Source organism: Anomalospiza imberbis, chromosome 11 (assembly GCF_031753505.1).
Source record: "Anomalospiza imberbis isolate Cuckoo-Finch-1a 21T00152 chromosome 11, ASM3175350v1, whole genome shotgun sequence".
Lineage (NCBI taxonomy): Eukaryota > Metazoa > Chordata > Aves > Passeriformes > Viduidae > Anomalospiza > Anomalospiza imberbis.
This window is the reverse complement of record NC_089691.1, coordinates 22,912,305-22,929,970: the sequence shown is the minus strand read 5'-3', so window position 1 is coordinate 22,929,970 and position 17,666 is coordinate 22,912,305. Positions and strand designations below refer to the sequence as shown.

At 44.4% G+C, this 17,666-nt stretch overlaps 1 protein-coding gene and 1 long non-coding RNA gene across 10 annotated transcripts in view; one reads left to right on the top strand and one right to left on the bottom strand.

The window, feature by feature from the left end:
• The window catches only part of TMCC1 (transmembrane and coiled-coil domain family 1), a 72,445-nt gene extending 55,585 nt beyond the window's left edge, over window positions 1–16,860 (top strand). For all 9 annotated transcript variants that reach the window (XM_068202397.1, XM_068202394.1, XM_068202389.1 and 6 more), the window contains 3 exons: window positions 2,968–3,902; window positions 10,260–10,395; window positions 12,698–16,860. In XM_068202397.1, the coding sequence (XP_068058498.1) occupies window positions 2,968–3,902; window positions 10,260–10,395; window positions 12,698–13,012 (1,386 nt within the window). In that variant the 3' untranslated portion in view covers window positions 13,013–16,860. The remainder of the gene's footprint in view (window positions 1–2,967; window positions 3,903–10,259; window positions 10,396–12,697) is intronic.
• Window positions 5,798–10,260, bottom strand: LOC137480924 (uncharacterized). Its single transcript, XR_011003174.1, has 2 exons — window positions 6,459–10,260; window positions 5,798–5,979 (listed from the first exon to the last, which is right to left on the bottom strand). It is a non-coding gene; the product is annotated as an uncharacterized lncRNA (long non-coding RNA).
• Window positions 16,861–17,666: the final 806 nt, after the last annotated feature.

The following is a 17,666-nucleotide window of genomic DNA, read 5'->3' as shown; positions in this document are numbered from 1 at the left end:
AGAGAGAGAAAGCATAAGGCCCTCGCATGATTTCATCTGGTTTGTGGCACAATGCCAAAGCAGTTGTCAGTGTACCTCCTGGTGGGAGGGCACACTGCTCCCCTTAACTGGACTGTCAAATATAATGGAAAATTGTATTGCAAGAGAGATTGACTATTGAATTTTAACCCCTATTCTTATACAAGCATTGATCATTATAGTATTTAATTTACCAGCGTCTTTTCAGGACAGATGGACCATAATCTCAAATTCAATAACATGTCATCGGCATTTCTCAGGGACCCAGTTTGTGCTAAGTCTTCCCTTTACAAAGCCTTGTGGATATGGACAAAGTACTTAAATTATCTCAGTTCTGTTCTAGAACTGCACTTGTTCAGCCTTTTCCTTTTGAATTGGAAAGAACCCTTTTTGTTATTTCAGAATAATATCCACACAGCTGGTAATTATAAAGCAATTATCCCAACGTGGTTTATTCTATTACTGCTGTTCTAGTTCATTTTCTAACACAGGTGTAGGGCAATAACCTGTGCAGATTTGCTGAAGTCGACTGACTTTAAAAGGGGAGGAAAAGAAAATTACTACCAAATTTTTCTCTCACAAAACTTGTGTCATGAGAGGAAGAGTGTACTATTAGTGTAATTTATGGTAATTATTCATACACGCACACACTAATTTGACCAAACCTGGAGTAAATTAAGCTGATAGAAACTCTTTACTGCAAAGTAGTGTTAAAGCCCCAGTAGTTCTATGGCATTGATCTGTGCAGATTTCAGCTCAGAGCCTCTGGGCTGCAGAAGAACTGGTGCTGAGTAGTTGTTTGGTTCTGAGATACCAGGTCAGTCCCGTGCTCACTCACCCTTACCACTGCCCAGAAAAAAAAACAATTATTAAAAGAAAAATAAAAAATAAGTTATATTAAATTAAATTGTGGAAGTTTTTCATCAAAACTGTGGATCTTTCTGGTTTTCTTCATTTGCCATTAAATACTAAAATGTCCTTGCTCTGGAGGAGGTAGAGATTGTTCAGAATGGATTGAGAAACCCTTGGCTCATAGGCAGTTAACAGTAATATGATTGTCTCGGTGTGCTGCACAGACGCTCTGTGCTGCTCTTGGGGTGGCGGCTGGTTGGCAGAGCTGCTCTGTGGGTGAGGCACAGGCCAGCTGTGCCATGGGTGCTGGGTGATGCTCCCAGGCCAGGCATGCCATGCACAGGCAGGGTCTTTGTGATCGGCTAGGCCATAGGGTGAAATCTGATCACCGACAGCCCTGGAAAAATCTTAATGAAATTAAAATTCCAAGAAGAGGGATCTTTACAAATGTGTATTACTTCCAAATGCACATCCCTGCATCTCAGAGACAGCATGTTTGCTGTGCAGTACTGATATCATGCGTAGTGTTGGTCCTGCTGATTAATATTAATTCTTAGCACCAATTTTCCATTGATCTACTCAGAACTCCATTGGGTTTCTACAACTAAACCCTCTTAAGAAAGCAGTTGATATTTCAGGATTCACAGCAGACCGAGAAATTATATTCTGTGGTTTCCAGCAGCTAAACTCCTCTAGAAAATGAATCGATTGCTTTCCCAGGTGTCTGGTCTTCCTCTTGATGGGACAACAGAGAACCTCAAGGTTATGGGAAGGAGCCTGGCTAACCCCCGGCGCCGGCCATTGTTGCTGCCTGCGGGGTTTTTTGCATTAAATATGGAATGATTAATCATGAGAGAGGGTACAGTTAACTGTAACAACGTTGTTTTGTGAAGCGCATATTCACAAACACGGACATGGTTCTGCGACTGGGCAGTAGCGGTGGGTCAGCTAGCAGCTGTTCCAGTGCAACGACCCGGGGAGCGGCCGGCTGGTCCCCGCCGAGCCGCGGGAGCGGAGCGTGCGGGCAGCAGTGGCAGCTGCTCGTCAGCTCCGCGCCGGGACGGGGGCCGCGGGATGCAAAGGACGCGTTCGGTTTAAAAGTCTTTAACGGAGATTCCCTGCGGGACGCGCGCGGCTGCGGCTGCGGGCGCCCCGGCGCGGCGAGGCCTCCCTGCCGCGAGGGGGCGGGCGGGGCCGGGCCGCGCCGCGCCGCGGCCATGCGCGGGCAGCGGGCGGCCGGCGGGAGCCATGCACGGGGAGCGGGACAAGGTACGGCGGGGGCCCCGCGGGCGTTCCTCCGCCGGAGGACCCGCCGTGGCCGGGACACGAGGCTGGACGGGATCGGAGCATGGTCGGCTCCAGGGAAGAATGCCCGGGTCAGGAGCCGCCGGTGCAGCCGCACCTGCCTGCCCGTTCTTCGCGGGTTCGCGGCGGGTGCTTGGCGGGTTGGATTGCGCTGAAACAGCATGTAACTTTCTTTATTTCCTTCTTCTTCATACGTGGGGTTTGTCCTTTGAAACTCACTATTTTCCTCCCACTCGGAGACACCTGCTCGCAGGGTTTGCCGCGGCAAGGCGTGCATTCGGGTGCCTCTCAGGCTCCGTTTTTCTGTTAAAAACACTGACCGTAGTTGATCGGTTGTAGGTTTCACTGTTGCTGCTCTTCAGACAGGTGAAGCACTAGGAATGACTCGAGTGTGCTGTACTGTAGAGTTAAACCGTGTGGCTTCTGCTCTCAATTACCTTCTTGGTCTCTTCACTCTCTAGCTAGTTGAGCTCCTGCCCTTGTACTGATATCTTGGAGTGCTTGGTCTGCCAAACTGCGGTGCCCTGTTGCACATATGTGCTTGAGTTTTGAATTGTTTGAGGTGATTAAGTGGAGTCAAGTATGAGAGGTTTTGCTTTTTTTAAACTTTTGCTGATCTCTGTAAAATATGTGAAGCTTTCCTGATTGATACTGTCCCCTGGCCAGCTGAAAAATGGTACCTTTTTTCAGAATTATATCCATTTGCCAAGTTGGTTGGCATAAAAAAGGAAAGCTTTTCTGTTGGTGAAGCAGCTGATTAGCACTCATGTTTCTCTGTCTCTCTGTGCTTAGATTGAGCGATTGGAAGTCAGCAGCTTGGCACAGACCTCCAGTGCTGTGGCCTCCAGTACTGATGGCAGCATCAATGCAGACTCTGTTGATGGGACCCCAGATCCGCAGCGGACAAAAGTGGCCATCACACACCTGCAGCAGAAGATACTGAAGCTGACAGAGCAGATCAAAATTGAGCAAACAGCCCGTGATGACAACGTGGCAGAGTACCTGAAATTGGCCAACAATGCAGACAAGCAGCAGAGTGCCCGCATTAAGCAAGTGTTTGAGAAGAAAAATCAAAAGTCAGCCCAGACCATCTTGCAGCTGCAGAAGAAACTGGAACATTACCATCGAAAGCTGCGAGAGATTGAACAGAATGGGATCCCTCGGCAGCCAAAAGATGTCTTCAGGGATATGCATCAGGGTTTGAAAGATGTTGGAGCAAAAGTCACTGGCTTCAGTGAGGGAGTGGTAGACAGTGTAAAAGGTGGACTTTCCAGTTTCTCCCAGGCCACACATTCAGCAGCAGGAGCTGTGGTTTCCAAACCCCGGGAGATTGCCTCCCTCATAAGGAACAAGTTTGGGAGTGCAGATAATATTGCTAATCTGAAAGACTCCTTAGAGGAAGGCCAGGAAGATGGGACAGGTGGCAAGGCTCTAGGTGTTATTCAGAACTTTCAGTCAAGCCCAAAATATGGCAGTGAAGAGGATTGCTCCAGTGCCACATCAGGCTCGGTGGGAGCCAACAGTACAACAGGGGGCCCTGTGGGAGCTTCCAGCTCCAAAACAAACACTCTGGATATGCAGAGCTCAGGGTTTGATGCAATACTTCATGAGATTCAAGAAATTCGAGAGACACAGGCAAGACTGGAAGAATCATTTGAGGACCTTAAGGTTCGCTACCAGAGGGATTACACGTTGATAATGCAGACCCTGCAGGAGGAGCGGTACAGGTATGTGCTGTGGTACTTCGTTTGACAATCCAATGCTGTGATTGCAAAGCACCAGAGTTGGGGATGGTAGTGCTCAGCAGGCTGTTCCCAGCAGCTTGATTCAAGTGGATAGTTCTGAGGTCTTCTCAGGACTTTTCCCTCCCAGTTCTGCCTTTTATAAATATTGCTATCTTGCTGCTCACCTCCCTATCTGTACAAAAAGAGATTGTAAGGAAAAAGGTTATTTCAAATTGTTTTCAAGATAAAAAGTGAAGCTGAAGAGGTCTAATAAGGTGTCCCAAACCCAGGAGTACATTGATGCAATTACTGTTATCAGACGGTGATTTGCCCTGCAAAAAATACTGAAAATGTCTGGATCAAAGCAATGACAGGGAATGTGCACATTACTTGACCCTGCCTTCTCCAACACTCAGATCCATATCTACCAGAGAAAGAAACATTCAAACTTTCTTCAGGTTCTCTAAAAAGACATGATCTTGGCCATGTGCCAAAACTAAGATATCCCTTCCTTTCTCTGTTCAGTCCACAGTGGCAGCTCTCAGGGAAATGAAGTTGAATTAAATGGCAGATACTGACAGTGCTCTTGTCGTGGAGATTATAAGTGACCCATGTTTCCATGAGTCTTCCCCTCACTGGAAGGAATGTAAAGGTGTAGCTGCTGATCCTTGATGAAGTCACAGGGAAGAGGTGACAGTGGCCTTCAGTAAGGCAGCCGGTCTGGCTGCCCCCACCTCCCTGCTGAGGAAAGCTGCCCATGGAGAGCTGCTGAGGGAATACTTCCCTTTCTTTGCTGGGTGGGAGAGGCTCTCTGCAGAGTGCCCTGTGCTGTCCTGCTGAATAACTGACGTCCCCTACACGCATGCTGGGAGCAAGGGCTTGACTCCAGGCTCTGAAGGGAAGAGTTACTAGCTGCTCTTCTGCAGACATCCTGGACAGGATTCTTAAACTTTAAATAACAAAGGCAAAGCCCAATTCATTACTTTGCCAGGATGTGAAGCACAAAGGCACAGCAGAGCTGCTGGGGGTGTGTACAGGCTTGCTGAAGTGCCCTGTGCCACTTGCTGCACTGGTTTGTGCAGCGTAACATGGAGTTGCCCTACAGCTCTTTAGACATGCTTATGCAAAAACATTGGAAAAACTCTGGAAAAGGCTAGCCTGCTACGATCTGGTAGAGACAGCAGGCTGTCAGTGTGCTTTGCAGAGCTTGGGCAAACAAAGCCAGGCCAACACTACTTTCTGATCCTGCTATGCAACAATCAGCAGTTTGACTGAAACCGGCAACCAGCACAGCAGCTTTGGTTCCTAGTGCCTCAGTGTCATCAAGTCATCCCAAAGCAATGTGAAGCTGGATCTTCTGTTCCTTAGCAGAGAGGTGCTGTTGTCTATTGCTGTGTAGGTTGTTGTTTCACACATACAGCAGCAGCCATTCATGATGGAATGCTAAATGCAAGCATGGCACAGCTGAAGGAGTGGCCTGAAAGTACAATAGCAGACCTTGGGGACTGATGTGTGCTGTCAGCTAAGTGGGCTGGTTACTGCCCAACACCTGTGAGCAAGGTTCACGTAGGTCCCATACTAGCGCACCATGAAGTCATATCTGTCATGTGCCATTAACCTTTGCAGAGCACTCCCCTGAGGTCAGCCCAGACCCCAAGCACTAACCAAGGCAGCCTGGAATGAAAAGCAGGGAGAATCTGCATTTGGCTTACAAAAGCTTAAGATAGTAATTTAGACCTGTCATTTGGAATGTTGATGCAAATTAATTAAAGGTGTGACCTTTAAAGAGGACCAGTTAAACCACACTCAGTACTCTTGTCTGTGTGGGTAACTGCATGATCAGCAAGAGCTCATGGGTTAATCGTGGTTAGATGACTACAGGACTGTGCAAATGTAGATTCTTGTTTTTATAGCTTCTGTATTTTGAACCGTCACAATGATAAAAGCCGACATCACCTTACAAGTGGAAGGTGATGTGATATGTCCAAGGGCAGAGGGTGCTGCTGCCTTGGCAGGGAGGGGTGGTGCCTGTTCCTCCAACTGGAACCCCTCTTACTCCTCAGCTCTCTTCAGAAAAAAGCTAAAAGAAGGGAAAGGAAGTTGTGGTTTAATGCTGGCAGGCTGGGGATTCACATTAATCATAATTGGCTTTAAAAGTTGTAAATATCTCCTTACTCTGCTCTGTTTATGGGAAGCTTTCAAAAACAAGTACAGAGTTGAGTTGAAGCTTAAAAAATTTTTTTTGGAGAAGTCTTTTTCTTGTCAGGTGACACTGAGTGTTTGCATTGGACCTGGAAGCTGGAACAAAGAACATGCCGTGACATTTTCTCACCTGGTCTTAATCCATTTCCTCTTTCTGAAATTGTCTACTGTTTTGCAGGTTCTGATCTTTTTTCCCATTTGTGTTTGTGCACTTTCTGTTTATCAGCCATTGCTTGCCTCACAAGTTTTCCTTGACCTCCTTCATCTCCTCCCTCCCCTCTCCCTGCTTCCAAATCTTGTCAATCACTCCATGTGGCTGCCGGTTTGCTAACCCTAGTCTCTGAGGCAGGGACTCACCTGTCCAGTTGCTCCAGTTCTCCCGCCCTGGTGCAGGCCTGGCAGCACCATGGCAAGGCCAGGGTGGGCTGTGCTGCCCAGCACATGCTGGCTCCGGAGCACTGCTCTGCTCCACTGGGGCTGAACCACTGAGGAAGGAAAAGCTTGACAGTACTTGGCCATCATTGTTTTCTTTGCACTAGGAGCAGGCGCTGAAATGGCTTCTTGCTAATCTCATTATTGGAAGGTGGCGATTGTTTACTGGTACAAGCAGGGACTTTCTGTGCTATTGAGACTGAAATAAAGTTCCTGCTGAGTATTTTCATCTTGCTTGACCCTTCAGGAACCTGTTTGTACATGGCAAAACCATAAGCTCGCATATTTGGAGTGTGGCCAGTCTAAGGTTTTGGGTTTCTTCCCAAGCCTGACAGCCTTGGAAAGGGTATTTAGGTCTCCCATGCTCCTGTCAGAAAAAATCCTTCAGCCGAAAGGCTAGTCACTGGTGCTTCCATTTGTCTAGGTTTTAATGTAGTCTAATTGTCACACTTCAGTCTGTCCTCATGATGTGTTTTAAAATAGATCAAAGGAGCTTAAAACTCTGAGGTCTGGGAGGGTTGGCAAGGCTGTTCTGGAGTGTGGCTGGGCAGTGGAGGCAGCGTGTTGGTGCTTACCCAGCCAGGGCAGCACCAAAACATCCCTGAAAAGCTGTCTGTCCTCCTACCAGGGAGGCTCGGAGCTAGAAGTACAGGGATGTGTGCGAGTGTCATGAGCAGCTCGTGCTCCCTGTTGGGAGCAAGCTCTGTCCTTTGTGTATCTTTCTAGGTAGAAGACTTGGAACATACTACAAATAACTTCTGGTTTTAGTTGTTTACTCCACTACTGGAAGCAGTGTGTTCAGTAGCGTAAAGATGTATTTAGTGACAAATGTATATGAATGTTTGTATGACATAGCTATAAAGAGAAAATATCCATCTTGAGAGACACCTGAAGACAGGTATTAAACTTCATTCACAGTCTACTGCAGATGTCTTTGTAGCATTAGTTTGATCAGAGTTTCTTACCATAGCACTGAGTGCAGATCAAACGTCTTTTTTTATCACCTCTCTCCCTTCTATATGCTGTGTTAGCTGTGCATTTTGCAACTATTACTTTAAAATGCCTTAAAGCTTTTTAGAAAAAATGAGATGGTCATAATTGTGTTTCTGAGCCTTTTTCAGACCACTGTCCCAATTCCCACACAGTGAGCCTCAGAAAACATGTGGAAATAAAACACGACTCCTTGAAATGAAGCGTTCCCATATCCCACAGTTGAGCCAAGCGCCCCAGCTATTTACCGTGTCTGTAGGAACAGCTCTGATGATCTCTGTGGTACTTGTGAAAGGCAGCATTGATCTGCTGCACAGAGACGTTTCTGGGCTGGAGCTTGTTCTTTTAAGGAGAAATTTCACATTTTAAATAGTAACAAAATAGTTCTTGAACTCCAAAGAGGCGTTTTCCATACATGAAGTGAAGTGGGATTTGATTATTCAGGGCACTGCAATATTCACAGACAAGTTTAGTTTGTTCAGTAGACCCTAGCACTCACGAATTAGAGGCATGTATTTCATCTTAACCCTCTTGACAGGTAGCCTATCCCTTTTATTTGTGTAATACTCCCAGTTAAATGCAAGCCAGCTTTAAATAGGGAAATCCTGGTTCTGTGCCCTGAAAGTCGCATAAACTCCTCCTTGCTTTTTAAATTTGAACACCAATAGAAAGCAGCTGGAAAAAATTAATTTTCTAAAATGTAGATAATGGAACAAGAAGTGAAAAGAAGCTGAATGGAGGATGTGTCATTTAAAGAATAAGTCAGGGTAGGTTAGTGGGAGCAGGGATGTGTTTTTTTAAATAACCCAGTTCTAGCACTTGCCTAACACAGTGAGTTCTGGAAGTGCAGGTGATTCTTGGATGCAAACTGCAGCAGTTCTGGGGTTGAGCAGGGAGTGAAGTGTGGATTGGGAACAAGCTGGTTGTTCTGCAGTCTTCAGGGCAGGAAGATTGGAGCCAACCCTTCTGCTAATCATGTTCTGTTTAAACTCTTAACTATACAGATTAGCAGGGTTTCCTTATGTTTCCTGTAGATTGAGGTAGTTTTGAAGTTATTAAAATATAATTGTTTCCTGTTAGAGAACAGGATTTAAGCTGCTTGGCAACAGCTGCTTTATGAAAGGTGTTTATATGAGAGGAGGTTAAAAAACACAATCATGCTATTTTCAGAAATGTTTAAGTTTCTTCTTGTGTAATAAACACACTGGTGAATTTTGTAATATAGTAACAAACTGAATATATTTCACGTAATTGATGCTGCCTTTGGGGCTTGGAGTGGGTTTAGTTGTGATTTTTTGGTTATTGTCAAGTTGTTGTCAGTTTTAAGTTGTGTGGGAACAAAGGGTGATATTAATTATCTGGGCTCCTTCTTCATTAGCCACTCTTCACATGGCCATTCCCTTGTCAGTCCTGGGAAACCAGTTCTCTGGTGTGTCCTGGCACAGTTGCACAGCTCATCTGGCACCTTTCTGGGCTCAGCCATGTCAGCTGCCAGTTGTCTTGGTTTCACTGCTGGTTGACCACATGCGTTTTACTGCTGCAAATTGTCATGCTGTCTGACTCCTTCTTAGTTTAAAGTAATATTTCATTGGGAACATAAATGAAAATTCTTTTCAAACTTGTCTATTAAAAACAAAAGCAAGACTGTTTTTAAAGGCTAGCTTTTGACTGCAGATTCTAAAACACAAAAAAAAATATTGAAAAAAATGAGAAGCAGGATTTGTGTCTTAGTTTCAGAACTTGCAATTCTTCATTCTAGATAAATATTGCTTATTCATCTTATGGTTTGGCTTTTTTTTTTTCTTTTTTTTTTTTTTTTAGGAAATAAATTCAGTGGAGTCAGAAGAAAAGCAGAATTTAAACAAGGAATTATCTCTGTGGTTAATTCTTTAGAAATGTCCTGGTTATTAGTATCAAGATTCAGATGATAAGGACTGTGTGGTAAGCTTTTTCCATCTGCTACAATGAGTAGACAGTGGAAAAAGCCCAATGGCCACCATAGCTGTACCCATACCTTTGTTACCATCAGAGCTCTACCATTTCAGTTAATTTATAACTCTCTTAGGGAGAAGCAAAACTTTATCTCTCAGAATTGTTATCACTCAGTTTGTTTAAGCAACCCTTTTCTTCAGGACTGCTTCTGGTCCATTCACCAGGAGCAAACTGAAAAATAAGCCTCCAGGTTAGTGATTCATATATCCTTCTTACAAATAATATGATGGTATTTGCTTGTTAAGTTGCATCATTCATGGGAGATAAAGAAAAAACAAATCAAAGATCCATGTGACCTCATGTAGAGATCAGACAGTAGCAGCATGTTCTCTGAGGCATCAGTCATATGTCATTTCTGTGTAATTTTTATGCCCAGTACTGTTCCAAGTGTAGGTGAAAATGCTTAGGAGTTTATGGTATTAGAAAGGAACTGCTTGGTTTACACGGAAGTTTGGTGAATACCTCATTCTATTCTCATTCTGTCGTCAATTTCTTGCATCACTCAACAGTTACCATGTAATTGTGTGTTTTCTGCAGGGTAGGAACAGTATCACAGAGTTTACCTGGTAGAAAGAACTAATTCCCAGCAAGAGGGCATTAGTGCTAGAGTCTGCTGTGTGCTGACTGAGGCAGCCCTGCTGGTTTCCGTACACAGGCCATGGTGTTCATTGCTTGCTTGGCACTGGTGTCATTTTGCCATCCTCTTCTCATTAAAGCCATTGTACCGTGTGTTGTCATTTCTAGATGTGAAAGACTTGAAGAGCAGTTAAATGACCTGACTGAGCTCCACCAGAACGAGATCCTCAATTTAAAACAGGAGCTGGCCAGCATGGAGGAAAAGATTGCCTATCAGTCTTACGAGCGAGCCCGGGACATCCAGGTGGGTGACAGAAGCAAGGACCCAAGTCCTGCCCTCTGCCTGCTCTTTCAGGAACTCGTTCACTTTTGAAGCATGCCTGTGCTTCAGTATTTGATTTTAATCCTTGTAGCTTTATTGCTGAACTGCTGCATTCCAAAAGGTCCTTATTCCATCTCTGACCTGTGGGTATCTCTCCAGGTAACCTTCATAAAGCAGGACTGTGTCCCACACAGAGGGGACCTGCTGCTCAGCTGGAGCAGATCAGGAGCCAGAGCCCACTCTTTGTGCAGGCTTTTATATTAGACTCTGAATGGGCTGTGACCCAGACACTTCTTTTACAGTAGTGTTCCCAGTACACGGGCCCTGGGGTGTGGTTGTGTCACAGATTTTACAGCAATGGTCACATACATCTAAGGAAAAATGGCTTTGTGTATGCACTGCATAGAGTCAGGAAATAATTCCTTCTGTTGACTTTGAAGAAATAAGGAGGTGTTTCTAAAGAAAAGTTTCTTTTAGTATGTAAAAAAGGCTATGAAACAGAGGTCTTGAAGTTGGAAGCCCTTCTATAAAGCAAAGCAGCTGCTGACCCTTACAGAGAAAGGCCTATTCAGAAACAAGTCTCTTGACTATTATAAGTACTTGCTGTGGTAGTTTTAACAGATATTTCAGTTCTGTTTGATGATGGGAGATATTTGTAGTGTGAGCAGAGAGTTGTAGGTTAAGAGTTCTCCCTTTTTCCTGCTGAGGTACTTCAGCCAGGTGATTTCCTCTGAAGACCACGCAGGCTATGCTGTTCGCACGCCAGCTGCAACTCCTGTTGTCAAACGTTCTTCTTGGTCACTGCTGTTTGGGGCAGCTGAGCAATTCTGCCCTGTGCTTTCAGGTGTCTTAACCAGGGAGAAGCCCTCATGTTTCATTAACCGCCATAGACATGATGCAATGAGAAATGTAACAGGTGACAATGACCTTTAACTTAAATTCAATCAGTGTCTGTGGACAGTGGTACTATGGCCCCTGGCAGTGTAAACAGGAGCCTCTCCCTTGCGGGAGTGTTGCAACAGTCAGGTTTTGTTCTCCTCTCTAAATTCAGATGGCAGGAAGATTGAATTGAATTGGGGATTTCCCAACAGCTTTTTTTAATCTTCATTGTATGATTCAGTGCTTTTAGTATAAACTCAAAAGTTGGGATAGTCTATTTCTCAGCACTGCTAGGGAAGAGGGAAGTGTTTTGTTGTATGAAAAACTATTGAAGAGCATGAGCTACTGTTGCAGAGGAACAGTCCTGGTTCCTTTTTTGGTGATCAGTCTGGGAAGGACTGCTGCAGACTTGTATATCATATTTTTAGTTGTGTCTGAAAAGGTGCCTCTGAGGGAAGATTAGTGGAAATACTGTAACTTGGTATCTTCAAGAGCAGAAGTCTCTCTTGGTGTTAATTGCCTTAACCTCTCCTCTTCTCCCTAGTCCCCTGCATTGCATGTCACCAGTGTTTTAGTGCAGGCTGGGTTGGTCCAGCTGGGGTTCAGCCTGGTGAAAAGGTCTGACAAATCCCCCCTGAGTCAGTGGGGCTTTAAAGAGGTGGATTTGTCCACCTTCTTTCATTCTGCCTCTTCCTGTAGGCAGTGCCATAAATCTCATGCTTCTTACCCTTCTAGATGTCTTTCCCCAGCCCTCACAGAGTCAGCTGGAACTGTGCCAGTGCCACAGCTTGCTGCAGTCTGGAGAAGATATCCTTCCTGCAATGGCAGCTGTGCAGTCCCAGCCCTAGTGCCCCTCAGACCTTTCTCTGAGCTCACAGCTCACTAAGCAAGCGGAACACAGCTGAGCCTTTGGTAGTTATTTTTGTTGATGTAGTTTTCTGTGAAGTTGCCTAGCTTTCTGCAAAGGGGTCAGATAAGCACAAGTGACTCCAAGGAAGGTGATGGAAGTTGAGGTTCTGGGAATGCACATCCCAGAAGAAGAAGAAGATTTCTGGCTAGGCACAGCACCTCTGTCCTGAGTGGCCTCTTGGAACCAAAGCTGAAGTGACCAGGTGTCTGGGTAGCCCCCTTCTGGCAGAAGCTCTGGGGTTTCCCAGCCTGGCATCTCCATGTCAAGCCTTCTGGGTGTAGATGAGCCGCCGTGGTGTATTGCAGGCTGCAGTGCCCAGTCAGCAAGGGGCTTCTCACCTCGGATATGGGAAATGGCGCTGCTTCCTCTGCTCCTGCTGCAGGGCAGGAGCTCAGTGCATGAGCACTGTGAGGTGTGGGGATGGTCCTGACTTGGCCTGGCTGGTGAGGTAACAGCTGTGAACTTGAGTAACCCAGCATGTGCTCTTGCCCACAGGAGGCACTGGAAGCATGCCAGACGCGCATTTCCAAGATGGAGCTGCAGCAGCAGCAGCAGCAAGTGGTGCAGTTGGAGGGGCTGGAGAATGCCACGGCCAGAAACCTTCTGGGGAAGTTCATCAACATCTTGCTGGCTGTCATGGCTGTCCTCCTTGTCTTCGTCTCCACTGTGGCCAACTGCGTCGTGCCCCTGATGAAGACTCGCAATAGGACGTTCAGCACTTTATTTATAGTGGTTTTCATTGCCTTTTTGTGGAAGCACTGGGATGCCATCACCGGCTACTTGGAACGATTCTTGTCTCCCCCCAGATGATGGTGGCAGGAATGGGCTGTGCTGCTCCCTCCTGGCGCTCTTGGTGAGCAAGTGTGGCAAAGATTAGTCAGCAACTACTCTGCTGAAGTTTTAAAGTGTCTGAGTGAATTTGTTTACATTTAGAATAACGTTTTTTCTCTGCAAGATGCATTGCAATAGTATTTTTTAGATTTTATTCAAGAACTCTTTTGGCGAGAATCCTGGATAATTTTTATGTAGCACGGTTCTCTTTGGATGCAAATCTTAAGATTCTTTAAAGTGTACAAAAGAAATGAATAAAATACAGAAATTTGGAGCATACCAATGGGCAATTTAAATTGTGGCTTGAACTACTGTACTAAACCTGTCAGGAAGAAGAGAACATGGTTAGCTTAAGATGAGCAAAGCTCAAAATAGTGCACAGCCTTGAATGATGGTACCACAGCGAACCAGTAACACTAAACTTTTACTGTGAAGTCTGCTCACATTCCATGTCCAAGTGTATGCGTTGAGTGGTTTCTTTCCTTAACAAGAGAAAACAACGTGTGGATCCCTCTTCCAGCTCAGCATCTGGGTTCGCCGTTTGTGTTAACCTGACTTCAGTAACTTTCTGTAAGGCTGGCTAACTTGGCTGAGTATATGGAGTGGAAGCCTCATGCCATACACAGTAACTGCACAGTTGTGCTACAGTATTTTGAAGTAGTCCTTGAAATATACTCTTTAAGCAGAAGCCCTTGGTCGCACTTTTAAGGTTTTTTTTAATATATGTATATTCACAGATTTAAAAAAAATCCGAACAGCATACTTGAAGAGTGTAATACTCAAACTCTCAGTGCTTCCTTATTGTTTCTAATAGGATTTTTTATTATTATTATAATTATTATTATTATTATTATTGGGGGTTTTTTTGAAAGGGTTGGGAGGGTCATTACTTTTTTTTCTTTCAAATAAAGAAGTGATGTTTTTAAATGAAGAAATGCGTGAATAATTGTAAGCCGTCTTGTCCTGAAGCAGTTCTGAGGAGGGCAGAGAGTAGTTTCTAGTGTCAGCCTGTCGAATGCAGCACTGTCCATATGCCATTTGTCTGTCCTCCTGAGCTTAAAGATGCAGCATCATGAAAAGCATCTGTCTTCTCCACACCTTTTTGTCATGCAGGGCTTTTGTTTCTTTTTCCACATGTGAAGGATGGTATGTTTGTATTTTTTGTTTGCATTTTATCTCTCATTCCTGGCCTCAGCATAAGAGCAAGGAATTTCTGTTCATCTCCTCCTAGGGAAAAGACAGGTTCTTTTGAGGAAAGAAATACTGACTCAACAGTTCACTTAACAGAATGGTTATCTCAAAAATAGTTAAAAAAAAAAACAAAAACAAAAAAAAAAAAACCTGAAAAGTGAAACCAAAGTTTTCCTCCTGTCAGGCTCTGGTAAGATTGTGTGTCTGTATCTGTGGTGTGCCATCCTCTTTTTCAGCCACAGAGGCCAACACTTGGTGCAGACATCTTTGTAAATCTCAAAAGGAAACGTCAGCTTCAAATGTAACCCCAAGTCCTCACAATGTGCAATTGCTGGTGACCTGTTGGTACAGGCAGGCAGCCCTCAAGTCCAAGGAATCTGTGTTCATTCTGTGCTGATTTTTAACTGCTGTCCCTTTCACCATAACAGTGCCACGATTCATCTTTTGTCTTCATGAAATCTAAAAAAAACCGTCCAGGATTCTGTCAAAACCACTTATGGTGTTTAGTTAGGTCTTACTGTTTTCCTTCATTCCGGGATCAACTTCCCTCTAGGAATCAGATGCTGCCCAAGTGACCTAAATCAGTTGAAATCATACATGGGCATGTATGAGACATGTACAACATATATATATACACATACATGGGCATTGTGCTATGATGCAGATTCTGGGTTCTGAGAAATTCCCTCAAACAAGGTTAATACCTTGAGTGTTTTCTGATTGCCAGCAAAGGCAAGCCCTCCACTGTCCAACCATCTTTCTTCCTCCAAGGGTTCTTTTTTTCTGTAGTCACAGAAAACTCAGGTGCCCTTCCCCCAGGGATCCCAGTACACCTCTCTGTCACCATGTGCACTAATCTGCTCCTGTCCTAATTAAAACAAAGATTGCCATTTACAGCTGACTCAAGTCAAAACTGCTTGTGCTTTCTGCAGTGCCACAGCCAGAGCAGAGGTGCGTGGCTATTCCCTCCCTTGCTTCTGGCTCCAATGAGGCTCTTCTCTAGTGACTCACATTTCTTGGCTAACTATCATCTTCCCATTATGCAGGTTTTGTCAGAAGCAAATGTGTGAATAACAGTAAGAACTGATTTGGCACATAACTGAAATACTTTGTTGCCTTTTTTTCTGAAACCTGGCCTTTGTACCTCTTTTTCTCAGTCTTGTTCACACTAGAATTGCTTAAGGTAGGTTTTTTATGTGGTCAAATCAGGAAGGAGTTAAAAGCCAATGGCTCTGGACACTCAGTGTCTGTAGTATTTAAGGAAGTGTTTGTCCCTCTTCTTTAAATCCTAATTTCATTTATTTTCTCAACACTGTCATATTCAGTAAATAACATTTGCTCGCTTTGCCAGAAGGTGCAGGCTTAATAGAAACTGACATCTCAGAACTCTTTGGTGAAGGCCACATACATATGGGTCTGGACAAAGTGTCTGTCTCTTTCTCTCTCAACAGTTTCTTCCATTCCAGAAAGTTGTCTGCAGTAATGTCATATATGATGCTGCATCCACTTTTCATATCCTAACACAACTGCCATGAGTTTTGCCTTTTGCACTAGCAGAACATTTTGGGGCTTTCCTCCCTCTTCAATTTGAAAGTCTGTGATGATTTCTGATAGCTTAATGATGATGTTGTTGGAAATGTGATTCTAGCTTTAAAGCTCCCTTTCCTTGTAAATGGTTGTGTTTGCTTTCCTGATGGAGTGTTTCTGGATGATGTAGAGGACAGTTCTGCTGTGGATGTGAGTGCATGTGTGAGTACCTTTAATAGCCTCTTTTGTAGATAAAAACTTTATAGTGACCATCTCTGAGTTGCAGAATGTTTCCCAAAACATTTCATATTCAGAGTTGAAGTGATTCAGAAATTGCTTAGATGTGTTTAGCACATACTGCCTTGGCACATAAAAAGGGAAAAATATAATGGGCTGTGTTAAGTTCCAAGAGCAGCACCTCCTCATTAACATTCAAGGGTTCAAGTGAAGTTCATCTGTTTCCCCCATTTCCTTCAATATAAAGAAGAAAGAAAATCTTGATGCAAAAAAAAATTTACTTTTTAAATTTTTATAAAGTTGTTTTTTCTCTCAGTCTCATTAGTTCAGTTCAAGGATACTCAGCATGCTCCCAGCAGTTGCTCTATTGGTTTATTCCAATCCCATGTGTGCTTAGGTGGGATCAGATGAACTGATGACTTATGTGTGTGTTACACTGGGACAGGAAAGCACTGTCTGTCAGCTTTGAAAATATGCATTTTTTAAATTAAAAAAAGAAAAGGCATTATAACAAAAGAAGCCAAGCTACAAAGGGTTCAAGATTGGGTAGTTTTGCCAGTTTTTAAATGAATTCTGAAAGTGGCTAAAGAGTTACCCTGTGTGTCTGTGTTGTGTATGCCAGGTGGTATAGTCGTAGGCAATTGACTTAGCTGTAAGTGTGTTTTAAAAGTGTAAAAAAATAAACAGAAAAACTCACTTGCACGGATTGAAAAGTACAGAAATGACACTTGTGAACGTAACACTGTAGTTTATAGATCTTAAGCTGCTAATTGTTGAGAGAGATTTACATTTGTCTTGTCTGATTGTCGCAGATTTACCTGTGGCACTTTTACTGTATATAAAAAACTTTAAATAAAGACCTCAGCTATTAACACTGGTCTAGTTTGGATCTTTCCAGAGGGGCGGGGGGCAGGGGAAGGGAGGTGCTATCATGGAGAATAAGAGGGGTGTGTCAAAACTGCTGAGCCCTAAGAGCTCAAAATGTGAGCAAGTTTTCCATAGCTCTAATTATCAGATTTTATCCTACACTCAGCCAGCCACACACCACTAGGGTGCAATGAAAATAAGCTGGTGTCAGCGTCTGGTCTTTGCGGGTAGAGGAAAGGAGCAACAGCATTGCATTTGTCCTCATTGATCCTTTCCAGCCCCCTTGTGCCTGGGACAGCCTCTGGCAGGGTCCCTGTGGCCACACTATGACTCAGTTTGCAGGTCGGTGCAGTCAGGCTTACCCAAGAAGTGTCTGTCTTGGAAGGACCAGAAGTTGGTCCTGTATTTTTCCACCACTGGTCTGTGGCCTGCCCTGTCCCAGATGAGAATGGCCCTTGCTTCTGTGGACTTTGTCCTTAAGGGATTTCAGGACCACTGTGTATTGCATGCATATTTAGAGGCAGGTGCAATTGCAGCATCACCCATGTGTCTCAGGGAGCTTGTGATGGAGCAATTCCAGGCCTGGCTCCCTTTGGATGAGGAAGGCTGCAGCTGGCAGGACAGCACTCCTTAGCAGAGGCAAGAGACTAAACAATGTTGGTTGAGCCACTGCTGTAAACAAGAGGTATTTTGGCTACCATGTTTAGTGGAAGAATTTCTGAATCCTTTATTATTTGTAACTGAAAGCAAATTCCTCACTGGTGTGGAGAAGATACTTGTTCCTCTTGGTTTTTGGTCATGTGGTATCAGG